Source organism: Equus przewalskii, chromosome 9, assembly GCF_037783145.1.
Source record: "Equus przewalskii isolate Varuska chromosome 9, EquPr2, whole genome shotgun sequence".
Lineage (NCBI taxonomy): Eukaryota > Metazoa > Chordata > Mammalia > Perissodactyla > Equidae > Equus > Equus przewalskii.
The window spans coordinates 19,480,349-19,495,254 of NC_091839.1; the positions used below are offsets into that span (position 1 = coordinate 19,480,349).

General features: G+C 61.3%; 2 protein-coding genes across 4 annotated transcripts; one reads left to right on the top strand and one right to left on the bottom strand.

The window, feature by feature from the left end:
- Window positions 1–38: 38 nt before the first annotated feature.
- On the bottom strand, window positions 39–4,984 carry GARIN5A (golgi associated RAB2 interactor 5A). 2 transcript variants are annotated; one of them, XM_070633234.1, is made up of 5 exons: window positions 4,845–4,984; window positions 4,579–4,676; window positions 4,082–4,212; window positions 612–879; window positions 39–201 (listed from the first exon to the last, which is right to left on the bottom strand). In XM_070633234.1, exons 1-5 carry the CDS (start codon window positions 4,849–4,851, stop codon window positions 145–147), a joined length of 561 nt encoding a protein of 186 aa, XP_070489335.1. In that variant the 5' UTR covers window positions 4,852–4,984; the 3' UTR covers window positions 39–144. The 2 variants fall into 2 exon arrangements, with proteins under 2 accessions (XP_070489335.1, XP_070489334.1); XM_070633233.1 differs by having other exon boundaries at window positions 4,579–4,694; window positions 4,845–4,973.
- A 253-nt stretch (window positions 4,985–5,237) lies between these two features.
- Window positions 5,238–13,311, top strand: EMC10 (ER membrane protein complex subunit 10). 2 transcript variants are annotated; one of them, XM_070633231.1, is made up of 8 exons: window positions 5,238–5,371; window positions 6,266–6,338; window positions 7,350–7,459; window positions 8,397–8,501; window positions 8,864–9,045; window positions 9,158–9,251; window positions 10,219–10,305; window positions 10,521–13,311. In XM_070633231.1, the coding sequence occupies exons 1-7, from the start codon at window positions 5,258–5,260 to the stop codon at window positions 10,303–10,305; spliced, it is 765 nt and encodes a 254-aa protein (XP_070489332.1). In that variant the 5' UTR covers window positions 5,238–5,257; the 3' UTR covers window positions 10,521–13,311. The 2 variants fall into 2 exon arrangements, with proteins under 2 accessions (XP_070489332.1, XP_008508689.1); XM_008510467.2 differs by lacking the exon at window positions 10,219–10,305.
- The last annotated feature ends 1,595 nt before the right edge of the window (window positions 13,312–14,906 follow it).

A 14,906-nucleotide genomic window follows, 5' to 3' on the forward strand; every position in this document is an offset into this window, starting at 1 on the left:
GGTGACGATGGCGAAACTGCTGGTGACCTGGCTGTTGGTTCTGAAGTGGCCGCTCTTTACGAACTTTAATAGCTCATCTCTCCCGCCCGAGGTAGGGTACGTTGGTTTCCAGTCCCTTGGTGGCCTCACAGGCTGCTGGAGGAATCAGAGTCCCCACAGCACAGACGTCTGGGGGTCAAGTCTGGTGTCCAGGGCTGGAGGCTGCGGAAAGAGAGAGAGGCATCTGCAAACTGGGGGCGGGGGCTGGGGGGGTGAGGAAAGGGGGAGGGGGGTCTCAAGAGGAAGTGCCCCCACCTTCCATGACTGCTGCCCCTCCCCTCCCTAGGCCTTAAAGGGAACTGGGCATCTGGGCATCTGGGCATCCGGCCTGGCAGAACCCCGCTTCAGGCCCGGACATTCCCTCCCCAGAGGCCACTGAGGCAGGTCAAGGGGAGAGAGGCTGGGTGAGGGGGATGCCGTGTTAGGAAACGCCAGTCCCTCCTCCCTCAGACCCAGGGATCCAGCCCCCAGCCCCTCCTCCCTCAGACCAGGAGTCCAGCCCCCAGCCCCTCCTCCCTCCGACCCGGGACCCCCGGCCCCCAGCCCCGCCCCTCGCCCCGCCCCGCCCCCACCTCCTCCCGCTCCAGCTCCTCCTCGTCCTCTTCGTCGTCGTCGCAGTCCTCCAGCGCCGAGTACTCCTGCGTGAAGGGCACGGCCCCCTGGGCCGAGTGGAAGCGCAGGCGGTAGAGCAGCCGCACCCACTGGCCGAACTCGCGGTCGCGGGTCTCGGGCGGCGCGCGCAGCTGCAGGTAGAAGGCGCGGCCGGTGCGGAACTTGACCTTGAGCTGCCAGCGGCTCTCGTCGTGGACGAAGAGCTGGACGAACTGCAAGGGGAACAGCCTGGGCGGGCGGAAGGGGCGGCCTCAGGGTCTGACCCTCCCTGGCTCGACAGCGTCGCCGGCCCCCAGGCCCGGGGTCGCCCCTCCACGCCCCTCTCTCTGCCCGGAAGGCGTCCTCTGTCACTCCCTCTGCCTCCTGAATGCTGCCCATCCCCAACCCTCCTGCATCCGCAAAGCGCATTGTGGCTCCCGCCGGTCCTCCCTCCTCAGCGCCAGACTCGCACAGACGGGTGCCTACTCGAGATTTCCATTCGGACGTTGGCTCCACATCGGACCGACAACATGCCCAACAACCACATTCCTGACCTGCCCCCACCCCCCAAAGCTGCCCCGCTCCGTCTTCCCCATCGTACCCACATCCTCCCACTCGCTGGGGCAGAAATCCTGGCTCAAGGAGCTGCTCCTGACCCGCCTCGCTCTCTCGCCTCCTTATTCAAACCCGCCACCAAGTCCTGATGGCTCCCTGTTCACCTGCAGCCACCATCCGACCACTTGTACCTCCCTCCCCCGCCGCCACCCAGGGCCAGGCTCCGGAATTTCCCGCCCGGTGGCGCGGCCCCGGCCTTCACTCCGTCTGTTCCCACGCGGCCGCCAGAGGGCGCCGGTCAACACCCGCGTTAGCTCCCGTCCCACCCGTGGCTCAGATTAAAAGCAAGTCCTCACCTTGACCCTGAGGCCCTACAGGATCTGTCCGTTTGTTCCCTCTCCGTCCTCACCTCCCACCCACTCCCCTCACTCACTCGGCTCCAGCCACATGGGCCTCCCTAGCTGTTCCATAAACCTGTCAGGCTTGGTCCTACCTCAGGACCTTTGCACAGGCTGTTCCTTCTGTCTGAAATCTTGCTCCAGCCACTAACCTGGCTTGGCCCCTTCATCTCTCTCATGTCTTTCTCAAGAGGCACCTTCTTGGGCAGAAAGTCTGTTTGCAACCCCCGGCCTGTTTACAACCATGTCCACGCTTGCAGACCGCTTCATGGCCCCCACTGTCTGATGTCTCCACAGACATTACCCCACTGGACCAATTGTCACTTGCGCTGCTGCCTTCCCAGTGGAAGGTGAGCTTGAGGGCAGAGACTTTGGTCCAGTTCTGTTCACTGCTGCTTTCCTACTACCCAGAGCCGACACACAGTAGGTGCCCAATGGATGCTTGTTGAATATTTGAATAAGTGAATTGCCCAGGCCCCCAGCCTGATTCAAGGTCCAACAAGGCAAAGGAGGAAACAATCCAGAGAGGGTGGGGAACTTAGCTCAGGTCACACAGCGAGGATTTGAGCCCAAGTCACACCCACGTACTTAACCACAACACAGGCAGCCACATACCCAACTCTGACCAACAACACTACCTCTCAGAATCCATCTTACAGACACCCTCACACCTGCGCACATGGATGTCACCTGCCTGCCACACTGACTGTAACCCCAAGACACTGGACACATCAGTGTCCCTCAGTAGATGACTTGATCTATTATCTTTCCCAAATGGAAGAATAACGGCTGACACAGAGCGCATACCCTGTGCCAAGTGCTGTTCCAAGTGCTTCACAAACATTTATTCAGTTTATTACCCACCCCCCCGACAGCCCTGAAAGGTGGGCTCTCCTCTCACCCCCATGTTCCAGATGAGGAAACTGAGGCACACACAGGTAGGGAAAGTGGCCAAAGCCCGTGAGGAAGAGGTGAAGCCAGGATTTGAACCCAGGCCACCTGGAGGCAGACATTCATTCAAGGCCACTCCTATCACATGGTAACAGCAAGAGGCCGACACGCGCTTGGGGCCAAGGGGGCAGAGTTCGCTCAGTCGTGTATGTTCGAAAAAGGATCAGCTGCTGTGCTCATGTTGATGGGAAATGAGTGTGGATCCAGTGCTGACGAGGGAGCGAGCAGAGGGGGAAGCGGCACACAGCACTGTTTGTAGAGACGGGGCGCGCTCTGTGGCTGCCAGAGCTGGCCCAGAACAGCTCAGGGCCGCAGGCTGGTCAGAAGGGAGAAGCCGGGCACGAGACTTGAGGCTGAGCTTGCAGAGCAAACTCAATGTTTTTACTTTGATGGTATGTTTATGGGCGGGGGGGCGGCGGGCGGTGCTGGAGGAGATTATGAGGGTCGATGGCATGGCCCCTGGTGTCCTTCCAACTGGAGGTCACGACCCAGTGAGCAGTGACATCAGTGGGTGGCATGCAATGAGCAATGAGAAAAAAAGGATGTTGTGGAAACCATGCCAGCGCACCGTGCGGCGGCTGAATAGCGCTTTGGGAAATGTTTTAAACTGACACAGGGGGGATAAGGAAAGGCTGTAAGTGGCCTTAAGTTGGTTCAGGTCAGAATCAGATTGTGCCACCAAGGGAGTTACAACGAAGACTTCTGGGATTTGAGAATTGCAGACAAAGGACCGTGGATCTGTGTGTGTGTGTGTGTGTGTGTGTGTAAGAGTATGTGACAATGAGTCCCTCCTTCCTTCTTTTCCTCTCTTCCTCCCTCCCTCTCCTTCCTTCTCTCAATCTCTCTTTCTTTCATTAATGTGAGGTGTGGTCAGAAAATGAAAGCCACTGGCAGAATGTTTCCGTAAACATACTAAGCGCATGGAAATGTTCTCGTATTTTTGGCTGGAGTCGGAGGCGGCAGCCTAGGAAGGGAGAAAGGTATATTTCATGCTGCGTGTGTTTCATACCTCGGAGTGTATTTGCACTGCTTGTTCAATGAATAAACAAAGACCTGGAGGGTCAGTGTGTAGTGCGGCCCAGGAGCTCAAGAGTCGTGAGGTCGGCAATCACGAGGACCTGAGGTTCCCATCCCTGACCCACGGTGGGACCCTGGGCAAGCGGCTCTCTTCTCCGGGCCTCAGTTTCTCTCTTTGGAGAATGGGGTTAAGGGGTCCCACTATAGGAGAGTATGAGGTCAGAGATGAGATCAAGTGCATGGCCCAGGGGGCGGCTGGCATGCAGTAGGCACTGCATAAATGGTCATTCTCCTGACCCTTGCCAGCGTGTGGCTGAGGACTGTCCCCCTCATGTCTATCTATCCCTGATTTCTGGCCCCTATGTATTGCCCTGTTGTTCTCCTGGGAGGACGGTAGCCCAGAGACAGCTGGCAGCCATCCAAGGCTCCCGGCCCTGGGGGACGTCAGGGTGAGGGCAGGTGCCGCAGGGGGCCTGGGGTGCCTCAGGGCTGGGGGGGGGAGGAGGTCTAGGCTGGGGTGGGGCAGTCACCCGAACAGCTGCAGGCGTCCATTCTCCTTGGTAGGGCCCGCCAGCAGCAACAGGTCTGGGAGTTCCAGGGCTGGACTGGAGGCTGCCACCCCCATGGTGACCTTGTTGGCGACTTCTCCTAATCGGGTCACCTGGGGCAGGGGTCAGAGGTTAGAAGCCGGATAGATGGTGGGCAGCACTGGGGAGGGATCAAAGTTCAGTTATTTTGGTAGACTTAAGGGTCATGAACCAAACGAATTAAATACCAAGTTGAGGGTCAGATATCCTAGGGTCAAAGGTCAAGAGTCATACGGGTGTGAAGTCAGGGAAACTGAACCAAGGGAAGCAGAGGCCAGGGCTCATAGGGAAGCTAAAGGTCTGGAGGTACCGGGGCTGTCGGTCAGGAATCCCAGGAGATCGACGTTCTTGGGGGCAGTCAGAGGGAGAGCAGGCGTCCCTCAAGTCAGGGGTGGGGGCTCGGGCCCAGGCTTGGGCTCGGGGGTCCTGGGGCTCCACACCTGCACGAAGTTGCTCTCAAAGATGGGGAAGTCTCGTAGCTGGTCGAATTCGCCGCTCAGGTGGCGCTGGAGCCGTCCGGGCCGGCCCGTGGAACAGGCTGCAAACAGGGGGCGTTCTGGAGGAGCGGAGTTCAGGGGTCCAGTCCAGGAGGCGGGCCCGGGGCAGTCCCGCGCGGAGGGTTGGGGGCTCGGGCCTGTCGGTCTCCGCATCGCCGGCCCCATCCCTCCCCTGGTCCGACCTCCCCAGGCCCGGGTCCGCCTCTTACCTGCCATCCCACCTGGTTCTGCCTCACCTGCTCCACCCGGGGCCAGTCTGAGCTCGCGCCCCCTACATCACAACGCCCCGCCCCTTGGGAACCCGAGGGGCGCGCCCCGGGAGACAGCGGGGGGGCGGGGCCATGGGCTCTGTGACGTCACAACGCGGCGCACAGGGCTTTACCCCGTTGCCGAGGACGCGCTCGTGTTTGTGACGTCATCCGAGGGGGCGGTGCCCAGAGACCCGGAAGAAAGGGCGGCCGCCCCGCCGACATCGGGCCCGGGTAGCGGGCGCGCGCTAGTACGCAGACGCAAGGAGCCAGCGCAGGCGCATGAGGGGCGGGATGCCCCCGTTCCTCCTCCCAGCGTGCTCCGCGGCGCCGCCTCACAGCTGTGCCTTGGCTCGGGGGGGGAAGGAGCCAAGATGGCGGCGGCCGGTGCCGGCGCGACTCGCCTGCTCTTGCTCCTGCTGATGGCGGCAGCAGCACCCAGCCGAGCCCGAGGCAGTGGTTGCCGGCCTGGGACCGCTGCGCGGGGGGTGAGTGCTCATTGGCTTTGCAGAGAGGGCGGGCCCGGCGGAAATCGTGGGTCTCGGGCCTTCAGGCCGGTTAAGGTGGGAAGAGGTGGAAGCACTATGGAAAGCGCGGCCGCACGACCGGGAGAAAGGGGTGGTCGGAAGGCTCTAGTGAATATGCATGAGGGGGCGGGGCCCAAAGCGGGTCCTGGGACCTGGGCTTCGGGCCGGTGAAAGCGAGCCTGCGCGGAAGGAGAAGGTGTGGGCCCCAGGCTCGGGACGTTGGACAGCTAGGCATCCGCAGTCATGAATATGCATGAGGAGGCGTGGCCTGGGCGGAATCTTAGCGAATCAGGCGTCGGGGGGACTAAAATGAAAAAGGCGGGGGGAGGGCGCTCGAGGAACCTGAGTTCTGTCTCCTGAATATGCATGAGGAGGGCGGGGTTTTGAGCCCGCGGATTGAAATCTGGAACCGGGTTGCGCAGGTGCGGGGACGCAGAGTGGAGGATGCAGAAGTAGGAGAAATTGAGGGTGTTGGAGGAAGGGACAGCGTGGGAACGTATGCGCTTTATAAGGGGCGGAACTCGGGCGGCATCGTGGCTGCACGGGCTGTTAAGGTGCAAACGAGGCCGCTTGCATATGAGCTTGGGAAGGCAGCGCAGGATGCCCTTTAACTCGCGAATATTTCTGATGCTGGACATGGAAGGGAACCAGAGATCGTCGCCGTGGAAGCAAGGTTCCACTGGTTTGCGGGCTCTGGTGTTCTGGGGACACTCCAGATCGTGATTCCTGGTGGAATCGTGGGCCAACATCTGTGTCTGGATCTTAATATGAAAATAAAGCTGTCCTGGAGTCCGTGGGTTCTGGCCTGCTGAGGGCTCTGACGGGCCTCACCTGGGCCCTCTCTCTCTCCTGCAGGCCGGGGCGGAAGGGCGAGAGGGCGAGGGCTGCGGCCCGGTGGGGCTGCTGCTGGAGCACTCATTTGAGATCGGTGAGTCCAGTGACGTCGTCTCCTGGACACATACGCGGTGCCCGGTGAAGTCGGGATCTCGGGTCTGGGTCCCACCCAGTGTGAGACACGCTGTCCATTCACTAACAGCTTGGCCCCTGGGGACGGGGAGAAGGCATAAGAGAATAGAAACTCTGCCTTGAATACTCCCACCCCTGTAAGAGAAATCCGAGGTGCAAAAGGTCAAGGCAGCATCAATAACCTCAGAGCAGACTTCCTTTTTTTTTTTTTAAAGATCTTATTTTTCTTTCTTTTCCCCAAAGCCCCCCGGTACATAGTTGTATATTTTAGTTGTAGGTCCTTTTAGTTGTGGCATGTGGGATGCTGCCTCAGCATAGCTTGATGAGTGGTGCTAGGTCTGTGCCCAGGATCCGAACCGGCGAAACCCTGGGCCACCAAAGCAGAGCATTCCAGCTTAACCACTCGGCCATGGGGCCGCCCCCAGAGCAGACTTTCTGACGGATCGCCCGCACCCTGCACTAGTGGTTAGATGCTGTGTGTATTAATTCAGACGTCCTAACCACAGTCAAGCAGGTGTCCAGATTCTCAGAGCACAGATGTCAGGGTGGCCCAGGGGCTAATAATTGAGTTTGAGGCTTCAAACCCCCAGGGCACTTGTTACAAACACTGAAGCTGAGACCCTCTGCAGACCCCTAAGTCAGCTCAGCATCTGCCTGAGAAAGCCCCACTGATTCTTGATTGGGAGCTCTCCAGCTCTGCATGCCCCATATTTTGCAGCTGGGGAAACTGAGGCCCAGAGAGGTTTTGTGCCCATCCCTGGGTCACCAGGTAAGGCAGAGGTGGGGCTTAGGAGCTGTGGGGTTCAGGTCTCTGCTGTGGGCTGTCCTGTGAGGCAAGAGGGCAGGACAGGGTGGGGGTCCCCCATTTTGCTCATAGGAAAATGGGGGCTCAGGATGGGGAAGCAGCCTGGTCACTGTGAGGCTGGAGTGGGGTGCAGTGGTGGGGTGGTCGCTGAGCCTGGGCTCCCCACAGATGACAACGCCCACTTCCGGAAGCGGGGCTCGCTGCTCTGGAACCAGCAGGACGGCACCTTGTCCCTGTCACAGCGGCAGCTCAATGAGGAGGAGCGGGGCCGACTCCGGGTGAGGAGGGGACCTGGGCTGGGTGGGAGCATGGGGGACATGTGCCCTGGAGTGCGACATGTGTGCCTCAGGGCCTTTGCTTGTGCTGTGCTCTCTGCCTGGCACTCTCCCTTCCCCCACAGTTTTCATACGATCAGTTCCTCTCACCCTTCCAGATTCGGCCCAGACACTTACAGTTGGTTAGATGAGGTCTGCCTGTGAGGAGAGGGAGGTCCTCACAATAGCCGTGGTCAGACAAGGGAATGTTACTTCCCTGTGGCCCTGCTCACGCCCTCAAGGGCCAGGCTCCTCCCTAGGGATGGTGTGGGGAGGCGCCAGGGCTCTGGTGAGGCTCCAGACAGCAGGGTCGAGGAAGGGAAGAAGGAGGAGGAGAGGGAACAGCCATCTTTGAGGGGAAGCTCGCAGAGGCTGCTACAGTCCACTTCCACTCTATCCTTTGGCCAGATGTAGCTGCAAGGGAGGCAGGCACTCAGGCTTTCCCCCTCGTGGCCACGTGCCTGGGGGCACCTTCCTGTGGAAGACGTCAGGGTGAGGTCCACCCTGACCAGCCCTCCTACCGTGGTTCTGTCGCAGCCACCCCCAAAGAGTTTGTGGCTCGTGGAGCTGGGGAGGCTGGGTGCAGGGTGGGCTGGATCCAGTTTTGGGGAAAATGTTCTCAAGACTCACTCCCTCACTGGGCTGGGCTCTGCTCTCCTCGTGTGGCTTCTCCCGCAGGTAGGGCACCACAGCGGCTCCTGGCCTCGCCCACCACAGGCCCACTCCAGTGGGAGGAGTCCTTGGCGGACTGGCTCGACTGGGCCGGGGAGTGGGGGATGCTGGCTGGCAAGACCGGGGCAGAGCCTCCCTCGCTGCAGGCCTGGTGAGGCTGAGGGGGTCAAGGCCTGGCGGGCGCGGGCATTGTCCCTCTCACTGCCACTCTCCTCTGTCCGCCGTATAGGATGTGGCTGCCCTGAATGGCCTGTACCGTGTCCGGGTCCCACGGCGGCCTGGGACCCCTGATGGCCTGGAAGCCGGTGGCTACGTCTCCTCCTTTGTCCCCGCGGTGAGTCTGTGAGGGGACTGGCCCTGTCCTCGCTCCTCCCACCCTCCCCAGCCCAGCTCCCATCACTCATGCCCTAGCATTTATGGCGTGGAGAGATGTGGACCTGGCCTTGCCCTTGAGGGTGTCCAGGCTGGAGGGGACAGTGCAGGTGGTGGGTGCTTTGACAGGGCTGTGCCGGGCCTCTCGGGCCCCGGGGAGGCTGTTCCTCATGGGCTTGTCCCCAGGGGTGGCTGGGGGCCATGGAGGGCTTTGAAGGAGGCTTCAGGGGCCCTGTAGGGTGGCAGGAGGCTTGGGGGTCCCTGTGCGTGGGAGGCCTGGGCAGCACCCCTGGGCCCCCTCCTCTGACCCGCCTCCCCCCACAGTGCTCCCTGGTGGAGTCGCACCTCTCGGACCAGCTGACGCTGCACGTGGATGTGGCTGGCAACGTGGTGGGCGTGTCGGTGGTGACGCACCCCGGGGGCTGCCGGGGCCACGAGGTGGAGGACGTGGACCTGGAGCTGTTCAACACCTCGGTGCAGCTGCAGCCACCCGTCACGGCCCCAGGGTGAGGGCGCCGGCCCGGCCCCCCTTGCCCTGCCTGACTCCCCTCGCCCTTCCTGACTGCCTCGGGGTGCCCTGGCCCCTCACCCTGTCTCCCTCTCCCCTCTGCCCCCCAGTCCTGAGACAGCGGCCTTCATCGAGCGCCTGGAGATGGAGCAGGCCCAGAAGGCCAAGAACCCCCAGGAGCAGAAGTCCTTTTTCGCCAAATATGTGAGTGCGGCTCCTGCCCCCGCCCCTTCCCGGCAGGCCCCCTCCCTCCGTGCTGAGTGCCCTCTGCCCTGCTCTCCCGGGGCCCTCGGGCCTGTTCATCCTCTGGGTCTCTTGTGGTGTGAGGCCTCCCTGCCTCCCCTGGGGCCTCCGTGCACGTTCCTCTGGCACCTGGGCTGAGCACAGGCCTGGATGAGAGGGTGAGGCCAGTGGAGCCCCACGCTCACGCCTGCCCCCGCCTGTGTCATCTTGGGGCAGTGGTCATGGGGCCGGTCACTCGGGTGCGGGTTGGGGGCGGACGGCACAGGCAGGGTCTGTCTTGATTAGAGGCCCGTTTGGAGGACGTGCCGTGAGGAGGGCTGTGGTCAGGGGAGGGGTGGGGCAGCTCTGGGGGCAGGCCGGGCCGGAGGTCCAGAAGCCTGCGCGGGGCTGGGGCTGGAGGCTGGAGAGGGAAAGATGGCAGAGATTGCAAAGGAGCAGGGAGGTGCGGAGAGGAGGGGGCGGGTGGGGTCCTCCAGCCGGTCCCGGGAGGCGGGCGGCTTTGGGGAGGGGCATTTGGGGGTGACAAGGCCCTGGGTGGAGGTGCCCAGGAGGCTGGTCTGGAGCTGAGGAGGGGACAGGGCTGTGTGCCAGAGCGGCTCTGAGGCCCGGGCCCTTGGAGCTGGGGGCGCTGGGGCTGGAGGAGCCGGTCCCTCCCGAGGCAAGGGCAGGGGACAGCGGGGGCCAGTGCCGCTGGGGCCTCGAGGCCACCGGCAGGAGCGTGCCACGCATTCTCATGCTGAGCTCCGTGCCTGTGCGGCCTGGGCTCATTTGCCAGCATCTCCTGATGTCAGGACAGCCTAACAGGCGAGCTGTGGGGAAACTGAGGCCCAAAGAGGCCGAGAGCTCGCCTGCACCACCTCTGCCCTCCCCGATGGCCGCAGGCCCCCACGGCCACCGCTGGCCCTGACCTGCGCCCCTCCCTCCTCAGTGGCACCTCATCCTGGGGGGGGCCGTGTTGCTCACAGCCCTGCGTCCTGCTGCCCCGGGGCCCGCACCGCCGCCACAGGAGGCCTGAGTGAGGACCCAGCCCCCTCCCGCCTCCACCCTCCCTGCCCCCCACCAACCCTCCCCACACCCGTAGTGACGTAGGGGACCCGGGCCCCCTCCCCTCACGCCGCCTCCCCTCACGCCGCCCCACCTTCCCCACCCTGGGCGACACTGCTCGTGCTCACCTCCTTCTCTCTGTCTCTCTGTGTCTGTCTGTCCTCCATCCTCCCGTGCGGCCCACAGTGGATGTACATCATTCCTGTCGTCCTGTTCCTCATGATGTCAGGAGCGCCGGACGCCGGGGGCCAGGGCGGGGGTGGAGGTGGTGGTGGCGGTGGGGGCAGTGGCCGGTGAGGGGCCCAGGGCCAGTCAGTGCCCCGTCCTCTTTGCCCAGGGGACCCCCTTCCTGCCCAGAGTGCCCGTGTCCTTGGTCATCCCCAGAAGGCTCTGCCAGCCTCCCGCCTCTCCGTCCCCAGGAGTCCCTTCCCTCGGGGCCTTGGTTGTCCTGTCGCTGGGGGACCCTGTTGCCCCCCCTTCCCTGGGGCCCCGCTGTAGCCCCCAAAGCTTCCCTGTGCCCCCAGGATGGAGCGCCAGCTCCTGAGCAGCTCTGACCTCGTGTCCGGCCCCCACCCCCCAAGTCCCCTAGTTTGGGAACGTGCCGAGCTCTCTCCAGCCTCCGTGCCTTTGTGCGCCCTCTTCCCGCCCTGCCCGAGCCCCCGGGTAGATGCTCACCCTCGCTCCTCTGACACTGGATCGGGCCTGACTCTGGATCGGCCCCGCCTCCCATCTCTCCATCTGCCCTTGAGGGCATGGAGCAGGCTGGGCTGGCTGTGGGTGCCCGGCCCCTTGCCCCAAGGCCCTGCCCTGGGCCCGCCCTGCCCTCCGTCTGCCTGGTGCCCTCGGCCTGTGTGACTTCAGGGACACCGGGCCCTCCACAGGCTGCTGGGCTCGAAGTAGTGACGCTTCAAGTCAAGACGAACTAATGTTTAGTGGAGTCAAGGGCCCGATGACGTAAACTGCATCCCTTCCCCGCCTGGAATGTCTTCCCCGGACGCGGCGTTGGGAGATGACGGCCAGGCCTTTGCCATTTGTCCCCTCCTGTCTATTTAAAGACATTGACAGTGTATGGAAACGTGTAAATGTTTTGAGAAGCGACAACTTCCAGGAGCCAAGTGCACCTGCGGATCGGGCTGCGAGGTGGTCACGGTGTCCAGGTGGCCCCCGTTCACTTGACGTGTTATTCGGAAACAGGCAAAACTGGCCGTCGTCGCCGTCACGGCTGTGTGCCGCTTGCCGCGTTGGGTGGCAGTCGATTAAACTGTTCCCTGAAGGCTCCCCCTTCAGCTCGCTTCCTGCCGGATGTGGCTGTAAACAGCCTTCCAGCCAGTGCTGTCATCCAGGCTCGTTGGTGTGAATTTATTTCCTGGGGACGCGTGACTAAGGGTGGAATTGCTGTGGCGGATTAGAAACCTTTTTATGAGTCGGTAGCGTGTCACGTGGCCCGACGGTCAGAACAGCATAAGGGGGTGCGTGGGGGGGGGCCGCCCCCGGCAGTCCCTGATACCCGGTTACATGCCCCCAGAGCGTGTCTGCCTGCACAAGCAACAGGGGCACGTGTATGTCCCCGCTTTGTGACACAAAAGTTCTGAGCTCTATGCTCTCCCCCCATGCCGCTTTGCCCCTGCACAGTGTCTCTGGGGTCTTTCCTTGCCACCACTCAGAGGGCGGCCTCGTCCTTCATCCTCCAGAAAGATGCACTGACGCCATTCACCCACCTGCCACCGCCGGGCGGTGCTGGTCCCATGACTGCAGATGTCATGTGACCGAGACAAAAGCCCAGGATGGGGATGGCCGGGCAGAGGCGCGCGGCGTTTGTGAAGCTGAGCCGTGTTGTTGACCCGCCCTCCACGCGGCAGACCCCAGAAGACCCCAGACCACGTCTCCCCACGGCCCCGCCCACAGGCCGCTCAGACTCAAGAACAAGGGAAGCGGGGTCGCACCGATGGTGTTTTCTGAGAACCGTCCTTGTTCTCTGCTCAGTGACAGCGCTGACGGTTTGGAATTCCTCTTGTGATGCCTCTGACGTTCTGACACCTCAGTGCACCCCGTTTTCTGATGCCCTTGGACTCCCGCCCCACCTCTTCCCTCTGCGGCCCTGCCAGGCCCGGAGCCAGCCTGGGGGCCAGCCACACCCCTCTGCCTGGGACAAATGGCCTAGAAGTCCCAAAGGGTCGTCACCGATTTGCATTTCCTCACTGTTCTCCAGTGTGTCCGTTGTGTTACATACCTGCCCGCATTGGGGGTTATTGTTTTACCAGCTTTTTTTGTAGCTTTAATACAAAAAACGGTGTCAGAGAGTTGTTCTAACTTAAGATCTTTTCCTCCATCAGCAGGAGACAGTGGGCGCCATGTGTGTCCTCTCTGTCTGCACTCCCCGTGAGTTCGTTGTCTCTTCCTAGGTTGCCCCCGAGCTGCTCCCGATGCACTCAGGGCAGCCTTCCTGGCTCGAGGTCTTAACCCCGTGTCTGATTTGCAGATGTGTTCTCCCCCACTCATTAGTCAGACCCTTTTGTCCTTTTTTACATCTTGAGACTCGAGCTCTTTATCTGATTCCGCTCTCTTCCTCTAAGACTTTTTCGATCGCTGTGCAGCCGGCCGTCGTTCCGTGGCATGTCCTAGTCAGTGTCTGCGCCGGTTCAGGCTCCACGTGGCTCTGTCCTTGTTAAACTTCCCTTCCGGTTCCTGCCGGCCCTGGAGGACTCCTTCGCTGTTACACTTTCTTGACCGGGATATCTGGGGATTTAGTGCGAAACTCCAAAGGTCCAGCGGGATCCGAGCACAGAGCCTTCCGCTCTCGCCGGCCCGGCGCCCCTCCCCTTTGGCGGGCAGCCCTGCTCTGGAGATGCTCTCCGTGTAAACAAGCAAATGTGCATGTACATTGTTTTGCAAAAGTGTGTTGCTGTAGCGTTTTCCCCTCATCTGATGTAAGTTGGAGAGGTTTCCATCTTCGATATAAAGCGCGTCCTCGTTCCCAGACATGGCTGCTGGGGTTGATTTCGTTGGTCCCCTGTCGATGGTCCTTCGGAGCTGTGAAAATCCCTGTATTCCTGCGTCGTTTCACACACATGCGCAGGCGTCTGCAGGACACACCGCCAGATGGGGACTCGCCGGGAGACAGTCTCAGCCACCCTGGAGGGGCCAAGCAGCCTCGCTTCACTGACGATTCCCCAGCCCATCTCCCGCTCAGAGCCCCCGCTGGTCTCCAGACCCGCGGCTCCTGCAGGACGTGCTCAGGGACCACTGAGGAGTCGGAGGCACCCGTCTGCCCCAGCTGGAGCTTCTCCAGGAATCCTTGGGCCCGTGAGTGGTGCCACCACCTCCCCAGCCTCACAGACCCAGTGCTGCTCTGCCTGCCCCACTGTTCCCTGCCTTGTCCCTCCTCTGCCCCCATGGTCCCAGCCCTGGCTGTGTCCTCTCCCACCTGGACCATCAGCCCAGCCTCCTCCTGGCCTCCCGTGGGCCCCCTCCGGTCCATCTCCCTCATGGGGGCTTTCTACACCAGAGCTGTCCCCACTCCTCCCCTGCTCCCGGCCCTCCATGGCTCCCCAGCACCCTCATGACGCCTCTTAGTTTCTGATCCGCTCCTCCTCTTCAGCCTCGTTAATGATCACTCCCCAGCCTTAATGAGTGAGTCAGTTAGATACCACCAGGCCAGACCACAGGCACGCTTCTCACCCGCCCATCCCCACGGCCCCATCCCTCCTCTGTCTGCTGTATCCTTCCCCTCTGTCGCCACTGAGCTCAGCCCTCAGTCTCTCCCTCCTGCGCCCCCAGCCCAGCACCCTGACCTCTGGTCTAAGATGGGAGAGCACCTGCAAGGCCAGTGTCAGGGAAGGGATTGTCCCCCACCCCCATCCCTCACCCCTTGGATGTCCTTCTTTGCCCCACAAAATGTCACCTGCTCCCTGGCATTGAGGAAACTCCCTGTTTCCCAGCCTCGGGTTTCATATCAGCATTTAGATGTCCTTAGCACGGAGTCGTATGACCAGCATAAGGCTAATTTTAGTCTTTTAAAGACTCTTACTACCCCAAATTGTGCATTATAGCATGTGGCTTCTAGAAACAATCCTATAGGCTCCTTTATTTAACCCATTAGAGAGACTCCATAGCGAGGACCAGGAATCAGTCACTGGGGCTCTTAGCTGTCAATCATTCATCTTTGCACCCACCTTCCATTCGGCAAGGCATAGCAATGCCATTATAAAGGAGACAAGCTCACTTGGGTCCAGGTCAGAGAAATAGGCTCCCTAGCCAGCTGTGTAAACCAAATGCCACCTCCTGTGGCTCCCATCACAGTCGCATGCATTTATGGCAAAGCAGGAGCGAATCCTTCCATAGAATGGCTTGAAGACAGGTGAGGTCTGGAGGTTTAGACTGCATACCAAGAAGGCTGCTGAGTATGAGGTTTATGTATTGATTAGGAGTCAGCATTTTTATTTTTACAGAATTTTGCAAGTTCTCACCCTCCCCCCATATTTTTGTTGGGACCCAACGTGTCTAATATGGCTGGGGTGCGGTTCCGGCCTTGGCCACTAGGTGGCGATAGAAGCTTCCTCCTGGTCTGCGACT